The sequence below is a fragment of the Somniosus microcephalus genome, chromosome 11, assembly GCF_052327205.1.
Source record: "Somniosus microcephalus isolate GS21.2 chromosome 11, FLI_Smic_1.0, whole genome shotgun sequence".
NCBI lineage: Eukaryota > Metazoa > Chordata > Chondrichthyes > Squaliformes > Somniosidae > Somniosus > Somniosus microcephalus.
Window position 1 is genome coordinate 116,882,376 of NC_140997.1, and position 19,152 is coordinate 116,901,527.

At 45.5% G+C, this 19,152-nt stretch overlaps 1 protein-coding gene and 1 long non-coding RNA gene across 3 annotated transcripts in view; one reads left to right on the forward strand and one right to left on the reverse strand.

Annotated features, from left to right (window-relative positions):
• The first annotated feature begins 383 nt into the window (after window positions 1-383).
• LOC147110841 (uncharacterized) lies at window positions 384-7,057 on the forward strand. Its single transcript, XR_015079996.1, has 2 exons — window positions 384-2,008; window positions 2,208-7,057. It is a non-coding gene; the product is annotated as an uncharacterized LOC147110841 (long non-coding RNA).
• A 151-nt stretch (window positions 7,058-7,208) lies between these two features.
• Window positions 7,209-19,152, reverse strand: part of tmem115 (transmembrane protein 115) — a 31,394-nt gene continuing 19,450 nt past the window's right edge. The window contains exon 2 of one of the 2 annotated variants that reach the window (XM_086001207.1): window positions 7,209-9,331. In XM_086001207.1, the coding sequence (XP_085857333.1) occupies window positions 9,139-9,331 (193 nt within the window). In that variant the 3' untranslated portion in view covers window positions 7,209-9,138. The remainder of the gene's footprint in view (window positions 9,332-19,152) is intronic. The other variant, XM_086001209.1, reaches the window with a different exon arrangement.

Here is a 19,152-nt window from a genome sequence, read left to right on the forward strand (position 1 = left end):
AGATGGAGTATTCTTAATGGTGTTCAAACACAAGGCATTGATATAAACAGCATCATTGTGTCATTGGTGAAAAATATCATGTTGAACTTGAGCCACGTAGCAACAGGAACCGGCTCCCAGAGTGTACTGTAACTGGTGCAGTATCAGCAGCTCTCTATTTACTCCTGAATGTTCCCCCCAAGTCCCATGTGTCTGATAATAGCCCAAGGGTTCTCAGGGGCAATGTGAAATAACAAAAATCCTTCACATCACTTTCCTGCAGTAAGAGCTCTTCAAGGTTTGTGTCTTTATATTTTTTTTGCACTCAAAAGTGTCACGTCACTTGCAATACGCCCTCAACTGCTTTTGCGATTGGTCTGTGGAGGGGTGGGGTTGGGGGGGGGAGAGACTTTGGAGTGAATAGAAGGACGAGTGTTAGAAAGGCTTGGGATAGCCAACTGAAATATCGGAGCCAAATTTCAACCCTATCAACCGCAAAGGGAGAAATCCAAGCTACTAAAGTACAGCAATAATGGACTGCATCTCTTGCCAAACTGGGCTAGACAATTGGCACATTTGTCCCTTTGTCATCCAGTCTAATTTTTCCTCAGAAAACCTAGGGCAAGCAGGCATAATTTGAGACAACGAAAATGGGATGAAATTCCCTGTAATAAAAAACACTGGGCAATCTGTAAGTACATGAACAAAATTGCAGGAATGAAATGTCCAACTTCTGTGAATGCAATTTCATTAGCAAGTCATGAGTTATAAAGCAAACTTTTGTTTCAATTCTCTCTTCCCCGGCACCCTCCCACCTCAGCTGATTCAAGACTAGCTCCTACAGGTAGATCAGATGCCTCTATCCAGGCAGTGTGCACACTACTTCCATTGGCACCAGTATTTTCTCAAATCACTAACTTACAGCTGATTGCCCTGTTCCTAGGCCTTCAGTTTAATCTGCAGATGAATGCAGCAGCTATTCACTCACATTCCCTTCTCCTGGCCTTCGCTGTCGGTCACTGACAGCTGAGTGTACTACCCCTTTCAGCTGTTACTCCCACAGGGAATGTTTCCTCACATTCCTGCCCCGCCATCTCTTTTTCCACACATGACAAAATCCTCAAATCAATAGTTTTTCTAGTTATCTTTTTACTTTAATTTGTATATTGGATATGGTTGCTTTTTTAAATTCATTCTAGGGTTGTGGGCATCACTGGCAAGACCGGCATTTATTTCCCTCCCTCACTGCCCTGAGAAGGTGGTGGTGGCCCTTCTCCTTGAATTGCTGCAGTGTAGCGGTTTGATACAACGGAGTGGCAGTTAAGTGTTAACTTGAGGTGTGGGACTGGAGTCACATATAGGCCAGAGTGGGTAAGGACGGCAGGTTTCCTTCCCTAAAGGGCATTAGTGAACCAGTTAGATTTTTACGACAGTCCAACAGCTTCCTGATCACTTTTACTGATGTACAGTTTATTTCCAGATTAAACAAAAATTGAACTCAAATTCTCAAACCGCCATGGTGGGATTTGAACTCAGGTTCTCTGGATTATTTGTCCATTAATGTAATGTGGAAATATAGAAAAAGGGGCAACTCTCTATTCGGTCAACTTAGAATTAGAGCTTACCTCAGCAACTAATACCAGACAAGCTGTCAGCAGCCGTAACAATGAGGATGTGATAACCGAAACCAGACACAATGAGTAAGGGTCGAGAAAAGGCTAGTCCCTATAAGGAGATGGTAACTGTTACTAGGCAAAGACGAGTGTTGATTTGATAACACTGTTAAAGTGGTTAATTAGATAAGAATAACATCGCTGAGGAACTTGTTTACTTAAGTGTATAAATATGCTGCGATTACTGATGATTTTCGGAGTTGCTAGCCTAGCCCTTGACTAGGCACTCTCCCCTTGTGCACAAGTAAAATAAACTAACAATCTGACGGTACTGCTTGCGTGTTAGAGTCTTACTCGGAGTCGAGATTTTGACAGTATTACTTGGAGGTTTCACTGAGATCGCTTACTACTTGCCGGTGAGTAAACGGACAAAAACACGGTGACTCTCTAAGGAAGGACCCTAACTGGCCAGTTATCGGTGATATTTTAGTCACTAAAGGGGCCCTTCCTTGGACGGTGCGCAAATGTAGTCTGTTTGTCTCGGCGGGAGTACTGCGATCTGTAAGACTCATTTCAAGGTCGAGTTGAAATTTTTGTAATCACTTCCTCTTTCAGCTTGACGGTAAAAGGAGACAGATTCCGAAAACTTGAACCCTGAAACAGGCTGGGCAGATTGTATAAGGGGAAGGTAAGAAAAGATGTCGTTAAGAGGTCCCTGTTTCTTGTGTGATAGAAACAATTATCCTTGTGTGATAGGGTAAAGGTGAAAAGGGACAGAGTCCGTGTGTGATCAGGCCTATCCTTGTTGGACAGGATCTTAGAATTATTAAATAACTAGGTTCGTTAAGAGATCCCTGTTTCTTGTGTGATGGAAACAATTACCCTTGTGTGATAGGGAGAAATAAGGAGGGACGTGATCCTTGTTTGATAGGATCGATCCTTGTGTGATAGGATCTTAAAGTTGTTAAGTTGCTGTGTTAAGGACTCAGTCTGTAGGGGCGTACAACGCAGACTGAGAATTGACTATATGTTTAGTTAGAGCATAAGGATTATGATCTGTATACCCCTTTGGGTCTTCGCGATTTTTATTATCTTCGTAATATTATGTGCGTATTTTTGTGCGTCAATTGTCTGTGAGCTCATAGGAAGACATAACAGGGAACTCAGTAAGGGAGGTTGTGTCTCAGAAACACTTAAATTGGTGGAGAGTAAACAGTGATCGGTTGATCGACACACCCGTGGTCCGTGTCCAACAGTATCTCACACACCCAGACTGAGCCCGAATTAAGAGCCCAAATGGGTCACGTGAAGTGGGCGTAGAGAACTCGGTTGGAACGGAAGGATTGTGATACCGAATACCTGTGATAACCTCAACCATTAAGAATGGGTGCCGGAGCAAGTAAAATACCAGAAAAAGGCACACCAGCCTGTTATATGCTCCAGAATTGTGGTCAGACATCAATAAATGACTTACCAAAATGGGTAAAATGGACCAAAAAGGGAAATAGGCCGTTTCGACCAGATGGTACATTTAACCTCGACAGGATAACGTCTCAAGGAGCGCCTCTTAAATAGGGACCCAGGAAGGAGTGGTAAGGTGGTGATGAACTGGTCAGCATTTGGGGACTGGAAACGAGAAGCTAAAAAAAGACGTGAGCGAAGTATCGAGGCTAGTAATGCAGGCCATAGAAAGAAAAAAGCAAGTAGAGGAAGGTAAAGGGGATGTAGGAATTCATAAACAAATGATATTAAGGGGGACACGAAGAAATAGACCAACTGCCCCTCGTTGGACTGACGAGGAGGAGGAAGTAGAGGAAGAAATATAATAACATATAATCCCTATCCACCGCCACCATACCAACCCCAACCAGTCCAAAATCCAGGTGGGCCAAATCAGGGTCCAGTAAACAATCCTGCTGCCCCGATTCAACAACCAGGCAACAACCCTAATGGGGATGGTCACGGCGCCGCAGCACAAGTAGGTGGGTCAGGCGCACCCGCAAATAATACTAGGGCTCAGGAACGTCTGAGGCAACAACAGCAGCAAGAAAAACAAGCACAGTCACTAGGACAACATAGACAGAAATTGGAAGGACAGGGAGCGGCGGGACATGACAGCCAGGCAACTGGGTCAGTAACTCCAATAGTGGCCGTACCGACATCGGATCCTGACCCACCTGGAATGTTCCTGCTCAGATATTTTCCAAATACCCAACAAGCAGGAGGGCCACCAGTGGCGGTCCACCGACCTTGGACCCCAAGTGAATTAAGAACTATGGTGGATGGGCTTCCAGGCCCAAGATTAGAATTAGAAAAGGCTCTGGAACAGTTAAAAACAATTGTCCTTTGCCATGAACCAAGTATTTTGGATGGGGAAATATTGATGAAAGCATGGTTAAAGGAGTCTAAGTTTAGAATGTTAGAGCAGCATTTTGATGGTTTCTTAAAACATCGCCAGGATCAAGCTGCAGGTCCTACCACAAGACCACAAGGTGATTTCTGGACAAATTGTTGGACTGCATTGCATACAGCATTCTCGAAAAAGACAAATTAGGCATAAGATCAATGCATTAAAACACCGGAGGGAGTGTGGGTTCACCATGACGGCCGTGTGGTGGCACCCAGATCTTTGCTCCCATGGATTGCCCGCTGTGTTCATACTTTCACACATGCGGGCAAAGGGGGGATGGCAGACTATATTGCACAGACATGGTACGCACCGGGTATTTCGGCAATTACAAAACAAATTAGTGAAAAGTGTACTACCTGTCAGACGATGAATCCGGGAAAAACGGAGAAAGTAGTCTGCCTCCCACCCAAATCCAACAGGACCTTTTGTGAATTTGCAAATGGATTTTATTGAATTACCCGCATGTATAGGTTTTAAGTACGTATTGGTTATTATAGATGTGTTTTCTAAATGGGTTGAAGCTTTTCCATGTAAAAAGAATGACACTGTTACTGTCGCTAAATATTTGTTAAAGGAAATTGTACCACGATTCGGTATACCTGTACAACTCTCGAGTGACAATGGGTCACATTTCACTGGGACAATTATGCAAGAGATGTGTAAGGCTTTGCAAATCAATCAGCATTTTCACTGCAGCTATCACCCAGTCAGCCGGGCTGGTGGAGCGATATAATGGAATGTTGAAAAATAAGTTCGCTAAGTTATGTGATGAGACTGGACTCAAATGGGTCGAACTGTTACCCCTGGCATTGATGGTAATGCGGTCAGCAACAAATAGAACAGGATTATCACCACATGAAATAGTCATGGGACGTCCTCAACGTTTGCCTTTTTCTGCACCGTTTACTGCTAAACAAATGGACATTCACAAAATGGAAGAAAATATGCTAAACTATTGCATTGCTCTAACAAAATGTATTTCTAGTTTTCATTCGCAGGTAAAAGAAGCCCAAGTTGACCCTGCCGAAGGAAGATGCCATAGCTTGGAGCCTGGCGAGTTCGTTTATGTAAAGGTGTTCAAGAGGAAGAGTAGCCTTCACCCAAGTTTTGAAGGTCCGTTCCAGATCCTGTTAACCACCAATACTGCTGTAAAGGTGAGAGACCAACATGGATCCACGCCTCACACTGCAAAAGAGCTCCAGAACACGAGGAAAAGAATCACCAACCCCATCAGTAAATGGAAATGGACATTCGGACTATGTTTCCTTGTGACACTTATAATACCTGTAATGCCCGAATTGCATGTAAACACCTTCTTGTATATGTCCCACAAATACGCTACAGAAAACGAGGTTGTTGGGTATGTACCCAAATCCCTATCCACTCTAAGGGAGGGATTCCTCTTAGACCTGTCCCACTTAATCTGAATAGTATATATACCAGAACGGCACACGCCAATCCCCTAGGATGATAAGAGTTGCGTCTGTGGTAACAGACGGGAAGAGAGGCATCCTCTAGTTTGTCATTTTACCTCATGTCTGCAGAGCCCTGGAAAGCGGGGGGGATATTATCTGAATACCTTCGAAGGGTGGTACCAACCAAGGTATGACTGCTCCCAACAGCCTCCCTTCCTCACCCTCACCAAGGCCACAAGTATGGGAAGGCTACTGGGGACAGTATGTTTAGTAAGGAACTTGGCTGGGGGAATATTCGTAGGCACTAGTCGGTGCGAGTATAATTTTACAGTAACTGGTACTGTTGACGGGTTCCCCCTTTATACGTCCTCTCAGTATTATGGTTGTACACAAAGTCCCATACACCAACCGGACAGGTACTTTCAACTACTCCCTGGTATCCGCAGGGTTTGATGTTGATAAAACCACCTCGCACAATGGGACATACTTTCTTTGTGGCCACAAGGCATACCCCTAGTTGCCAAGCGGCTGGACAGGATCATGTTACCTGGCATATGTGGTGCCATACATTCATCACTTGCCCTCTCTAGCGAATCATCAACATTATCGATCCAAAAGAGCTATTACAGAAACAGAACGGTTCTTCGCTATCCTATTCCCCGGGTATGGAACGGCCAGGGCAATAAAAGAAATTCGGCTTGTAGCCTCGATTCTTGAGGAAGTAGCCAATGACACGGCTGAGTCACTGAGTAAAATCAACACCGAGATGGTGGCAATACGCACAGTTGCCCTACAGAATAGAATGGCTCTAGACTATCTGCTAGCAGAGAAGGGTGGAACATGTGCCCTGATAGGATCTGAGTGTTGCACATACATTCCTGACAATTCTGAGGAAATAGGTGACTTAGCGGACCACATCCGGAAAGAAGTTGAAAAGTTAAAAGAACCAGGTTCTTGGGGCATATTTGATTGGGCAGGCGGATGGTTGGGGCCTATAGGTCAGTCCTTAGTACAAGGGCTGATCATATTCCTGATCATTATCTTTTGCCCTATATTTGGTATTTGTCCTGATAAAATGCTGCTGTGCGCGTCTAGGGGCTGCAGCCGTACCGGAGGGGGCGGCCACTATGATGATAGCAACAACCCCAGAAAAGGCAGAAACCATGAAGATGGAAAGACTCTGTAAAATTCAGTTAGACTAAATTATTGTCCTTGTAAGGACGAATGGGGGGAATGTAGAAATATAGAAAAAGGGGCAACTATAGATTGCAAGGCTTGCTGGGATATTATATTCAGTCAACTTAGAATTAGAGCTTACCTCAGCAACTAATACCAGACAAGCTGTCAGCAGCTGTAACAACAATGAGGATGTGATAACCGAAACCAGACACAACAATGAGTAAGGGTCGAGAAAAGGCTAGTCCCTATAAGGAGATGGTAACTGTTACTAGGCAAAGATGAATGTTGATTTGATAACACTGTTAAAGTGGTTAATTAGATAATAACATCGCTGAGGAACTTGTTTACTTAAGTGTATAAATATGCTGCGATTACTGATGATTTTCGGAGTTGCTAGCCTAGCCCTTGACTAGGCACTCTCCCCTTGTGCACAAGTAAAATAAACTAATAATCTGACGGTACTGCTTGTGTGTTAGTCTTACTCGGAGTCGAGGTTTCGACAGTAACCACTACACACTACCGCACCCCTGGACTTGTGAGCACAAGCTAAAGACAACAAAAAAAATGTTTGAGAAAAAAATCCCTCGTTTATCAATTCAACTGAAACAAACGTTTTTGGGGTGATGAGAAGTGAACACGAGACTGCAAAGTTTATTGGACTGACCTACGCAACTATGATACATAGGGATATGCGAAAAGAAACCTACAATTTAAGTGAAGCCCAGCAAGAGAGATTAGTCTGTTGGTAAATGCTACTCTGGTAAAGTACACAGCACAGCATTAAGACAATGACAATTCACCCACAGAAAATCAAAACATAACATTAAATCACTTAGATGAGATTAATGTTTTTTTAAAATAATCTTAAAGTATCTTGCACATTTAAATGCATTAAAAATGATAGCTACTTCCTTGCTAAATGTTCGCCATAATGATTATCAAATTCTTAGACAAAATTAGAATGGTGCTGGTACAGCAGAGCGATGCAAAATGCTGACCACTTACAGTCCACCGCCTGACATTATCACCTTATCAAAAGTACTGGATTGGAAAGGAACAGGAGATAGTTTTGTCAACACTTTTAAATGGGACTCACAAAAAACAAAGAGGTTTTCGTACTGATTTCTTATCCCATTTCATAGAGGTCTTAGTATCCCTGTCCCATCACACACGCTTTATGGAGACTTGCCCGATTGCTGTTTCTGTTTGCTACTTGAATCAGTACTGGAACAAGCCCTGGTTTGGGTATAAACTCCTTGGGATGTTGCAGTATGTGGTAACAGTTAGTTCTTGTATAAGGGACAGAAATAAGGAACTGGGCTTTCTCAGATCTATATATTTCACAAAAGAAAACAAGTCAAGAGGCTAATAAGGAAGTCAGTGGTTGTTCGAAGAGGTTGTTTTCACTGCCCCTTTTACAATTGCGGAGGATTCAAAATAGCACACACCCAATTCAGTCCAACTCCCAGTGCAACTGGAACAATTGCTTTTACAGTTTTTATGCAGAATATTCAGAACCAGCGCCAATAACTTGCCAGCTCTTTGAGAAGGCAACCATTCAAATCTATCCATTGCTGAGGTGAAGTGGGGGGAGGAGCACACTTCTGCGCTCTCGAGAAAATCTGCACCCAGATTGAAGCAACTTTTACTGAAGGACTATACTGTCCATACTCTTGACTGAAGGGTCAAAGTGATGGCAGGAAAAGAAGCTCAATAAGAGAATAAGGAGAATACTAAAGGGCATCAAATTACCAAACCTGATTGAATTTTGGATTCTGTTTACCCGTACGATCATATGTAACCTGGAATGTTACTAATCTTGCAGACACATGATGACAGGAAGATAGTGAAAAGAAGAAAATTGCAAAAGGTGAATCCAATCAAATAAGAATGTGACAAGCTCAGATACAATAACGGGGATCTCCAGGGATAGAGAACTAGTGCCACAGGTATTCAATGGTGCCAGCTTCAATTTCCCACAGATGGCATGGTCTTGCAATGTGGAATATTCTTTTTGGCACATTACCCAAAAGGACAACTTAGGAGCCAAGTTGTGTTTTCGGACTGTTCCTTTCAATCTGATCTCAGTGGCAGCATACATCGTCTCTCTCTCCACCCACCCCCCCCCCACCCCCCGCAACCTTCTTTACTACATTGCAATTAAACTAATTAGTATTTGCTCTTTCTAATCAGAAAAGGACACTTCAAAATAAGACTGTAAATTAATGAATTTTCAGAACGAACAGCAAAAGTTGTATCTAATTAATCACCAGTTCAAATGCCACCTCTAATAGTTATAGCCACCAGCTAGAATTAAAAAACATTAAATCCTGCTGAAGCCTGGCTATGAGCACCACAGTTGCACAGGCCTTTATAGTCTTTTTACTGCCGCACTTATTTTCCATACAGATTGTAGGTGCTGGAGTTAAACAGTTTGAAGTACTGATGGGGCGGGGGGGGGGGGGGGGGGCAGGGGTATCTGTGCAGCATTAAAGCTACTTTTGCTCCCGCCCAACTGGACAAGTCATCCATTGATGGTCTCTTAAGATCCCGATGAAAGACCTTGGAATGCAATGTGTTCTGCTGCTCCAGAATCATCTCCATCACTCCTGCTGCTCTCTGCAAGCAAAGGCATTTCAGACAAATCGTCTTTGTCATCTTCATCCATACTGGGCCAAGCGACTTGGTCTTCAACACGTTTCAGCCGTTCATTCAGAGCTTTCAATGCCAACTGTCTAGGGGCAAAGGGCAGAATATTAAAGAATCTGAATTATTCAAAGTACAAACCACTTTCAACATTCACCACATATCAAGCACTCGAATCATTTCAAATTCAATAAACTGCAACAAGCAAGAGTAGATTCAGATGCTACCAATTCTAACTGCTTAGTGACTGCTATATGCCCACCTGTACAGCTCACTGTTAATACCTTGGAAAAAACCATTGACTTCTATGCAATGCATCTGGAGATACACACAGACACAGTGGGGTAGATTTTCCTGGAGCCGTCAGGCGGGGTTTCAGGCGTGGGGGGGGGGGGGGGGGGGATCCCGATTTCAGGGGTCCCGACACCATCCCGCCCAAAACCTGCCTCCACATAAATTTCAGGGAAGGCAGGTACCCGCCCCGCACTGGGACCCGCTGACCCGAGGCAGGAAGGGATTAGTGTCAATTAACTGCCTGTTAACAGGTAGTTAACAGGCAGTTTTTAGCCTAATCCCTATTTTGAGGGGTGTCGTGTGGGATCCCCGACGGCTCCAAACCACGCCAGGTTAGAGCAGGCGGGCCGTCGGGTCGAAGGACTTGGCGGGGTCGCGATGTCGGTGCTCAGGTGAGTGATGGGTGCATGAGTGCAAAGGCAAGTGTGTTTGGTGTGTCTAAAGTGTGTAAAGAAGTTTAAATTACCTGTACTTACCTTAACAGCCTTTCTTCCTCTAGGTTTTGGGAGTCCATCACTCAGCCGGCACTGAAAGCAAAATGGCTGCAAGCTGTCAAAAGTGACAGCCTTCAGCTTTCATTGCCGGTGACAGTTCTGAGTCTGTGTAGAAGGACTCAGGTTAGAAGTCAGACTGTCAGTGTTTGACAGCTTCAAACAGCTGTGAAACACTGATATTTCATCTGCCAAGACCTCTTGACAGATGAAATTTCAGTCTGTGACGTCACCTGTTGCCGGGTGGCCCTTAATTGGCCTGCTGAGCCCGCTGGGCGGGCTCAACAAGGTCAATCAAGTGAAAATCGCGTGGATTGGCCGAACGTCGATGTAGGCGGGACTAAAACCCGAAAGTTGTAGTCCCGCCTCCTTCCCGACAGCTTTAGTAAAATCGACCCCAGTCTCTTAGTTCTGACCCAATCCCAAGACGGTATACACAAAGTATTTCAAAACTTGAGGTGTAAATAGAAAATTCTTGTTTAACAGCTATAGAAGCTCTGGTGACCCTTACAAAAGCAGGAGCACCTGGGGATGCCCAGCACCCATTGCAAGTACAGGGCCATTAGTGTCTGAATGAGCTGCCAATGCCAGTTTGTGCGTTCGGTTTCCAAGAAATGCAGTTTCAGGAAGTCACTTGCTCCCTTCGAACTCCTTGTAAAGTGTAGATAGAGGTTTCACACACACTATCCAACATTAAAGACATCATCTTATCTTCATATTCATTCATTCATTTGGAAGTATGCCTGGTCATGCCAACAGATTCACTCCCTTTCCCTGGTTAGAAGCAGCAAAGAAATCAAACAACACATTTTCTTTGGGAGTTGTACACCATTCCCTGGGTGAAAATTTATCACCGCGTGCTCTACACTTGGTCACTATTTCTTCGCAAAGGTGAGGTTTTTTTTTGGGTAAACCAATGGTTCTTTTAAATCTGCTCCCACATTCTAGTCCACCTCATGGTGATCACATCATCAGTCTCCGCTGGCTACAAGAATCCTACATGCAAAGTAAGTTTGGGATCATTACAACCCAGTTCCTATGGGGAGGCAGCACAAAATGATCAACAATTCTGCACCAAATTTGCAATCTCACTCCAAGGCCACAGGGATCGATGGTGTGTGAAATGGAACATTTGAATTTAGCATGGTATGAGGCACACTTCTCAGGCTGGAGCTGAGTTTTTACTCTGCATTTGGGTGTGTTATACCTGACCTGGGAGCATTCAATGCCAACAGCTGGTGACAGAAGTGGGACAAATGTGCTGTTCCCTCACCACAGCCGTCCCCACATCTCGATTAGCATAATAAGTCACAAAAAATGGAACAGTTGTCCACTTTTGGCATCCTAGAGTCAGGGTGGAACAGGTCAGGTGCAATAGTTTGGAGGCGGCAGCTCTACCACAGCAATGCTCCGACACTGACACGGATCTGTTAGCTCAGCAAGTTGAGCACTGAATCCCAGCAGTGTTTAACTCTGTCTTTCATCACAGATCGGGCAGCTCAGCGTCAGACTCTGGGCCAGAGGGTCTTGTGTTTGAATGCTGGCAGGTTCACACAGCCCCACATCCTTCTGAAATGGCTAAAATGAAGACTGTGTTAGGATGTGGAGAAAAACACACGAGACTGCACATGGTACTTGCTACATTGTCAGTGTCTGTCTTCAGACACTCTTGGCAGTTTCAGCTGGAAATGAGAATCGGCAACGCACCCAAAAGGCATTCACACCTGTGCCGGGACACACTCTCAGTACCCTAATCTATCTTAAAAATGTGATCTAACTGCAGCAGACATTCTCCACACTCTTGTGACCAAAGCACCATTTTATACCTTAGCTTTGGGTACTGAGAGACTGTCCCAAACTAATTTGGTCCTGACCCATACAACCAGTAAAGACTTTCATCCCCATCGGTCTAGATTGGACTCAAGCTGAGGTCCCAAAGGTGAAAGGACAATGTGCTAAATCATATGGCAATTCAGAATATTCCGGATACTAGAGTCACACAGAATGCACTGCCCCAAGTGGCAGGACAGACTCCAGCAATGACAGTCTGAAGCCAATCATCAGGAAAAAGTTAACTTTCGGAAAGAAATTGGACAAATACTTGAAGTGCAGAAATTTGCAGGGCTATGGGGAAAGGGTAGGGGGAAGTGGGACTAATTGGATAGCTCTTTCAAAGAGCTGGCAGAGGCACGATGGGTCAAATGGCCTCCATCTGTGCTATATGATTCTATGAAAAGTGGCTCAGGATAACTCTTCAGCTAGATTTGCTTTCCCACAGTTGCATGGCTGAGATTGGGAATTAAACTTGTGTAGGATTGCGTTACATTGTGCTATCCGTACAGCTAATAAAATCGGTGTATCTAATGTAGTCTTTCCCTCCTCAGTGCATTGATCAGGTAATAGTAATATCATCTCCCTACAAACTGTGTAGCATGGGGCCATGCCTGAAGGGAGCAGATGTCCGAGAAGAGCCCAGGACCTGCACTCCCTTCAGGATGGTGTGTGACTTGGAGCTGGTGGTGTTCCCATGTGCCTGCTGCCCTTGTCCTTCTAGGTGGTAGAGCTCACGGGTTTGGGAGGTACTATCAAAGAAGCCTTGGCGAGTTGCTGCAGTGGATCCTGTAGATGGTACACACTGCAGCCATGGTACGCCAGTAGTGGAGGGAGTGAATGCTTAAGGTGGTGGATGGGGTGCCAATCAAGCGGGCTGCTTTATCCAGGATGATGTCGAGCTTGCAGTTGTTGTTGGAGCTGCACTCATCCATGCAAGTGGACAGTATTCCATCACACTCCTGTCTTGTGCCTTGTAGGTGGTAGAGGGGCTTCAGGGAGTCAGGAGGTGAGACACTCACCACAGAACACCCAGCCTTGGACCTGCTCTTGTAGCTACGGCATTTATGCGGCTGGTCCAGTTGAGTTTCTGGTCAATGGTGATCCCCAGGATGTTGATGGTGTGGGACTCGGCAATGGTAATGCCGTTGAATGTCAAGAAGTGATTAGGCTAACTCTTGTTGGAGATGGGTCATTGCCTGGCACTTGTGTGCAAATGTTACTTGCTACTTATCAGCCCAAGCCTGGATATTGTTTGCATATGGGCATGGACTGTTTCATTATCTGAGGAGTTGTGAATGGAACACTGTGCACTCATCAGCAAACAGCAGCACTTCTGACCTTATGATGGAAGGAAGGTCATTGATGAAGCAGCTAAAGATATATGGGCCTAGTGAAAGGCAAATTCAGGGAGTTTTTTTTTTAAACAGAGTGATCAATGTATGGAATAGAATTCCAGATATAATGGCGGTGAAAACCCTAGAATCATTTAAGAAACAATTGGATGTTGCAATGGGGTGACATAGGGTCTCACTGGATAGATGAAGATTGGCAGAATGGCCTTCCTCATCTGTAATTATCATGCATGTGTGCCCATAGTTGCCCTTTCCTGTGTATGTGTTTGTATATCACAGAATCACAGAATCTACAGTGCAGATAGAAGCCATTTCGGCCCATCGAGCCTGCACCGACACATATCCCACCCTATCCCCGTAACCCCACGTATTTAATCCCCTAACACTAAGGGTCAATTTATCATAGCCAAATCAACCTAACCCGCACATCTTTGGACTGTGGGAGGAAACCGGAGCACCCGGAGGAAACCCACGCAGACACGGGGAGAATGTGCAAACTCCACACAGACAGTCGCCCGAGGCCAGATTTGAACCCGGGTCCCTGGCGCTGTGAGGCAACAGTGCTAACCACTATGCCACCGTTTATCCTCTGGTGTATATTCTGTAGTTTCAAGCTCTACAATCTAGAAAGATGGTGCGTCGGCGGGAATCTCGAGTGGCAGAGCGGGGCTATAAAAGTCCCAGAGACCAGGTAAGGCCTCAGTGCGTCGGCAGGAAACTCGAGCAGCAGAGCGGGGCTATAAAAGTCCCAGAGACCAGGTAAGGCCTCAGTGCGTCGGCAGGAAACTCGAGCGGCAGAGTGGGGCTATAAAAGTCCCAGAGACCAGGTAAGGCCTCAGTGCGTCGGCGGGAAACTCGAGCGGCAGAGCGGGGCTATAAAAGTCCCAGAGACCAGGTAAGGCCTCAGTGCGTCGGCAGGAAACTCGAGCGGCAGAGCGGGGCTATAAAAGTCCCAGAGACCAGGTAAGGCCTCAGTGCGTCAGCAGGAAACTCGAGCGGCAGAGCGGGGCTATAAAAGTCCCCAGAGACCAGGTAAGGCCTCAGTGCGTCGGCAGGAAACTCGAGCGGCAGAGCGGGGCTATAAAAGTCCCAGAGACCAGGTAAGGCCTCAGTGCGTCGGCAGGAAACTCGAGCGGCAGAGCGGGGCGAAAAAAGGCCCCAGAGACCAGGTAAGGCCTCAGTGCGTCGGCGGGAATCTCGAGTGGCAGAGCGGGGCTATAAAAGTCCCAGAGACCAGGTAAGGCCTCAGTGCGTCGGCAGGAAACTCGAGTGGCAGAGCGGGGCTATAAAAGGCCCCAGAGACCAGGTAAGGCCTCAGTGCGTCGGCAGGAAACTCGAGCGGCAGAGCGGGACTATAAAAGTCCCAGAGCCCAGGTAAGGCCTCAGTGCGTCGGCAGGAAACTCGAGCAGCAGAGCGGGGCTATAAAAGTCCCAGAGACCAGGTAAGGCCTCAGTGCGTCGGCAGGAAACTCGAGCGGCAGAGCGGGGCTATAAAAGGCCCCAGAGACCAGGTAAGGCCTCAGTGCGTCGGCGGGAAACTCGAGTGGCAGAGCGGGGCTATAAAAGGCCCCAGAGACCAGGTAAGGCCTCAGTGCGTCAGCAGGAAACTCGAGCGGCAGAGCGGGGCTATAAAAGTCCCCAGAGACCAGGTAAGGCCTCAGTGCGTCGGCAGGAAACTCGAGCGGCAGAGCGGGGCTATAAAAGTCCCAGAGACCAGGTAAGGCCTCAGTGCGTCGGCAGGAAACTCGAGCGGCAGAGCGGGGCTATAAAAGGCCCCAGAGACCAGGTAAGGCCTCAGTGCGTCGGCAGGAAACTCGAGCGGCAGAGCGGGGCTATAAAAGTCCCAGAGACCAGGTAAGGCCTCAGTGCGTCGGCAGGAAACTCGAGCGGCAGAGCGGGGCTATAAAAGGCCCCAGAGACCAGGTAAGGCCGACCAGTCTCCAGTCTGGGAACTCGGAGGGAAGGAGGGAGGTAAAAAGTAATCCAAGTGTGACATCACCAGAAAGCGGGTAAGTGATTGGTTGGTGAGTATTTCTCCCTTTTTAAGCTTAAATCTCTTTGGTTTATAGTTTCTAAGGTGTGATATTCACCATCTAGAATCGGGGCAGAGGGTATTTAAGAATAATATTAATAAATTTAATTAATTACATAGAATGGGAGTTCAGGTGATGTGTTACTGCTGCAATATGTGGGAGCTGGTGAACACCATTGATGCTCACGGTGATCACATTTGCAGTAAGTGTTGGCTGCTCGAGGAACTCCGGCTCCGTGTTGAAGAGCTGGAGTCCGAGCTTCAAACACTGAGACACATCAGGGAGGGAGAGAGTTACCTGGACTCTGTGTATCAGGAGGGAGTCACACCAATTAGATTAATTAATTCAGATGTAGTCCATGGCCAGGGTCAGGATGGTGTGACTAGAAGTGAGGCAGGTACAGGGATCCAGGAGGTAGTGTTGGAGGAGCCGCAGCCCTTGCACTTGTCCAACAGGTTCGAGGCTCTTACTCCCTGTGAGGATGGGAACAGGGACTGCGGGGAGGATGAGCAGCCTGGCCACAGCACCGTGGAGCGGGGGGCCATTCAAGTGGGGGGGGAGTTAAAAGAAATGTTGTAGTGGTAGGGGATAGTATCGTTAGGGGGATAGATAGAGTTCTTTGCAGCCGAGAGCGAGAGTCCCGAAGGCTGTGTTGCCTGCCCGGTGCCAGGGTTAAGGACATCTCCTCTGGACTGGAGAGAAACTTGGAGGGGGAGGGGGAAGATCCAGTTGTCGTGGTCCATGTTGGTACCAACGACATAGATAGGACAAGGAAGGAGGTTCTGCTGAGGGAGTTTGAGCAGCTAGGGGTCAAATTAAAAAGCAGAACCACAAGGGTAATAATCTCTGGATTATTACCTGAGCCACGAGCGAATTTGGCTAGGACAAATAAAATTAGAGAGTTAAATGCGTGGCTCAAAGACTGGTGTGGGAGAAATGGGTTTTGCTTCCTGGGACACTGGCACCAGTACTGGGGCAGGAGGGAGCTGTTCCGTTGGGACGGGCTTCACTTGGCCAGTGCTGGGACTAGAGTCCTGGCGGATCATATAACTAGGGCTGTAGAGAGGGCTTTAAACTAACTAGTGGGGGGTAGGTTCCTAGAGAGCAAATAATAAAAATGACAACAGAGAAGGTCATAGACTTCGGTAGCAGTGGGGAAATTAAAAACCAGAGCGTGTCAGGAAGGGGCAGAAGGTATGGAGTAAAAGGTAAAGTAATAAAAAGGGCAAAAGCAGGAACTAAGTGTCACAAAACATCTTTGAAAGTTCTCTATCTGAATGCACGTAGCATTCGTAACAAAATAGACGAGTTAATGGCACAAATAACTACATATGGGTATGATCTTGTGGCCATTACAGAAACATGGCTGCAGGGTGACAATGCCTGGGAATTAAACATACCAGGTTATTTAACGATCAGGAAGGACAGGCAGGAAGGAAGGGGAGGTGGGGTGGCTATGTTAATAAAGGAAGGAATCACTGTAATGCAGAGAAATCATATTGGGTCAAAAGATCAGGATAATGAAACAATTTGGGTGGAGGTAAGGAATAATAAGGGGAAAAAAAACACTAGTGGGCGTAGTCTATAGGCCTCCAAACAGTGGCAACTCTGTTGGACGGAGTATCAATCAGGAAATAGTTGAGGCTTGTAATAAGGGAACATCTATAATTATGGGGGATTTTAACTATCATATTAATTGGACAAATCAAATTGGGCAGGGCTGCCTTGAGGATGAGTTCATTGAGTGTATTAGGGATGGGTTTCTTGAGCAGTATGTAACTGAACCGACCAGGGGGCAAGCAACCTTAGATCTGGTCCTGTGTAACGAGACAGGATTAATTAAAAATGTCCTAGTAAAGGATCCCCTTGGAATGAGTGACCATAACATGGTTGAATTCCATATTCAATTAGAGGGTGAGAAGGTTGGATCTCAAACAAGCGTGCTAAGCTTGAATAAAGGAGACTATGAAGGTATGAGAGCGGAATTGAGTAGAGTGGATTGGGAAAATAGATTAAAGGGTAAGACGATACATGATCAGTGGTGTACATTTAAGGAGTTATTTTACAACTTCCAAAAAATATATATTCCACTGAGAAGAAAAGGGTGTAAAAAAAGACAGCCATCCGTGGCTAAGTAAAGAAATTAAGGATAGTATTCGACTAAAAACAAGGGCATATAAGGTAGCCAAATCTAGTGGGAGGATAGAGGATTGGGGAAACTTTAAAAGACAGCAAAAAATAACAAAAAGATTGATTAAGAAAGGGAAGATAGATTATGAAAGTAAATTAGCAAAAAATATAAAAACAGATAGTAAGAGTTTTTATAGTTATATAAAAAGAAAAAGGGTGGCTAAAGTAAATGTTGGTCCCTTAGAGGATGAGACCGGGAAATTAATGGTGGGAAATATGGAGATGGCAAAAACACTGAATGAATATTTTACATCAGTCTTTACAGTAGAAGACACTAAGAATATCCCAACACTGGACAAACAGGGGGCTAAAGGGGGGGGAGGAGCTAAACACGATCAAAATCACTAAGGAAGTGGCACTCGGTAAAATAATGGGACTCAAGGCGGATAAATCACCTGGACCTGATGGCTTACATCCTAGGGTCTTGAGGGAAGTGGCGGTAGGGATTGTGGATGCATTGGTAATAATTTTCCAAAACTCCCTGGACTAGGCAAAGGTCCCGGCAGACTGGAAAACTGCTAATGTAACACCCTTATTTAAAAAGGGCAGTAGACAGAAGGCTGGAAACTATAGACCGGTTAGCCTAACATCTGTGGTAGGTAAAATTTTGGAGTCCATTATTAAGGAGACAGTAACAGGACATTTGGATAATCATAATTTAATAGGACAAAGTCAGCATGGTTTTATGAAGGGGAAGTCATGTTTGACAAATTTGCTGGAGTTCTTTGAGGAAGTAACATATAGGGTGGATAAAGGGGAACCAGTGGACGTAGTGTATTTAGACTTCCAAAAGGCATTTGACAAGGTGCCACACAAAAGATTATTGCTTAAGATAAAAAAATCATGGGATTGGGGGTAATATTCTGGCATGGATAGAGGATTGGCTATCTAACAGAAGGCAGAGTTGGGATAAATGGCTCATTCTCAGACTGGCAATCAGTAACTAGTGGTGTTCCGCAGGGGTCAGTGCTGGGTCCCCAACTCTTTACAATCTATATTAACGATTTGGAGGAGGGGACCGAGTGTAACATATCAAAGTTTGCAGATGATACTAAGATGGGAGGGAAAGTAGTGAGTGAGGAGGACATAAAAAACCTGCAAGGGGACATAGACAGGCTAAGTAAGTGGGCAGAGATTTGGCAGATGGAATACAATACTGGAAAGTGTGAGGTTATGCACTTTGGCAGGAAAAATCGTAGAGCAAGTTATTATCTTAATGGCAAGAAACTGGAAAGTACTGAAGTACAAAGGGATCTGGGGGTCCTGGTGCACGAAACTCAAAAGGTTAGTATGCAGGTGCAACAAGTGATTAAGAAGGCCAATGGAATCTTGCCTTTCATTGCTAGGGGGATAGAATATAAAAATAGGGAGGTATTGCTTCAGTTGTACAAGGTATTGGTGAGACTGCACCTGGAATACTGCGTACAGTTTTGGTGTCCATACTTAAGAAAGGACATACTTGCTCTCGAGTCAGTACAAAGAAGGTTCACTCGGTTAATCCCGGGGATGAGCATATGAGGAGAGGTTGAGTAGATTGGGACTCTACTCATTGGAGTTCAGAAGAATGAAGGCGATCTTATTGAAACATATAAGATTGTGAAGGGGTTGGATCGGGTGGATGCGGGGGAAGATGTTCCCGATGATGGGTGAAACTAGAACTAGGGGGCATAGTCTTAGAATAAGGGGCTGCTCTTTCAAAACTGAGATGAGGAGGAAC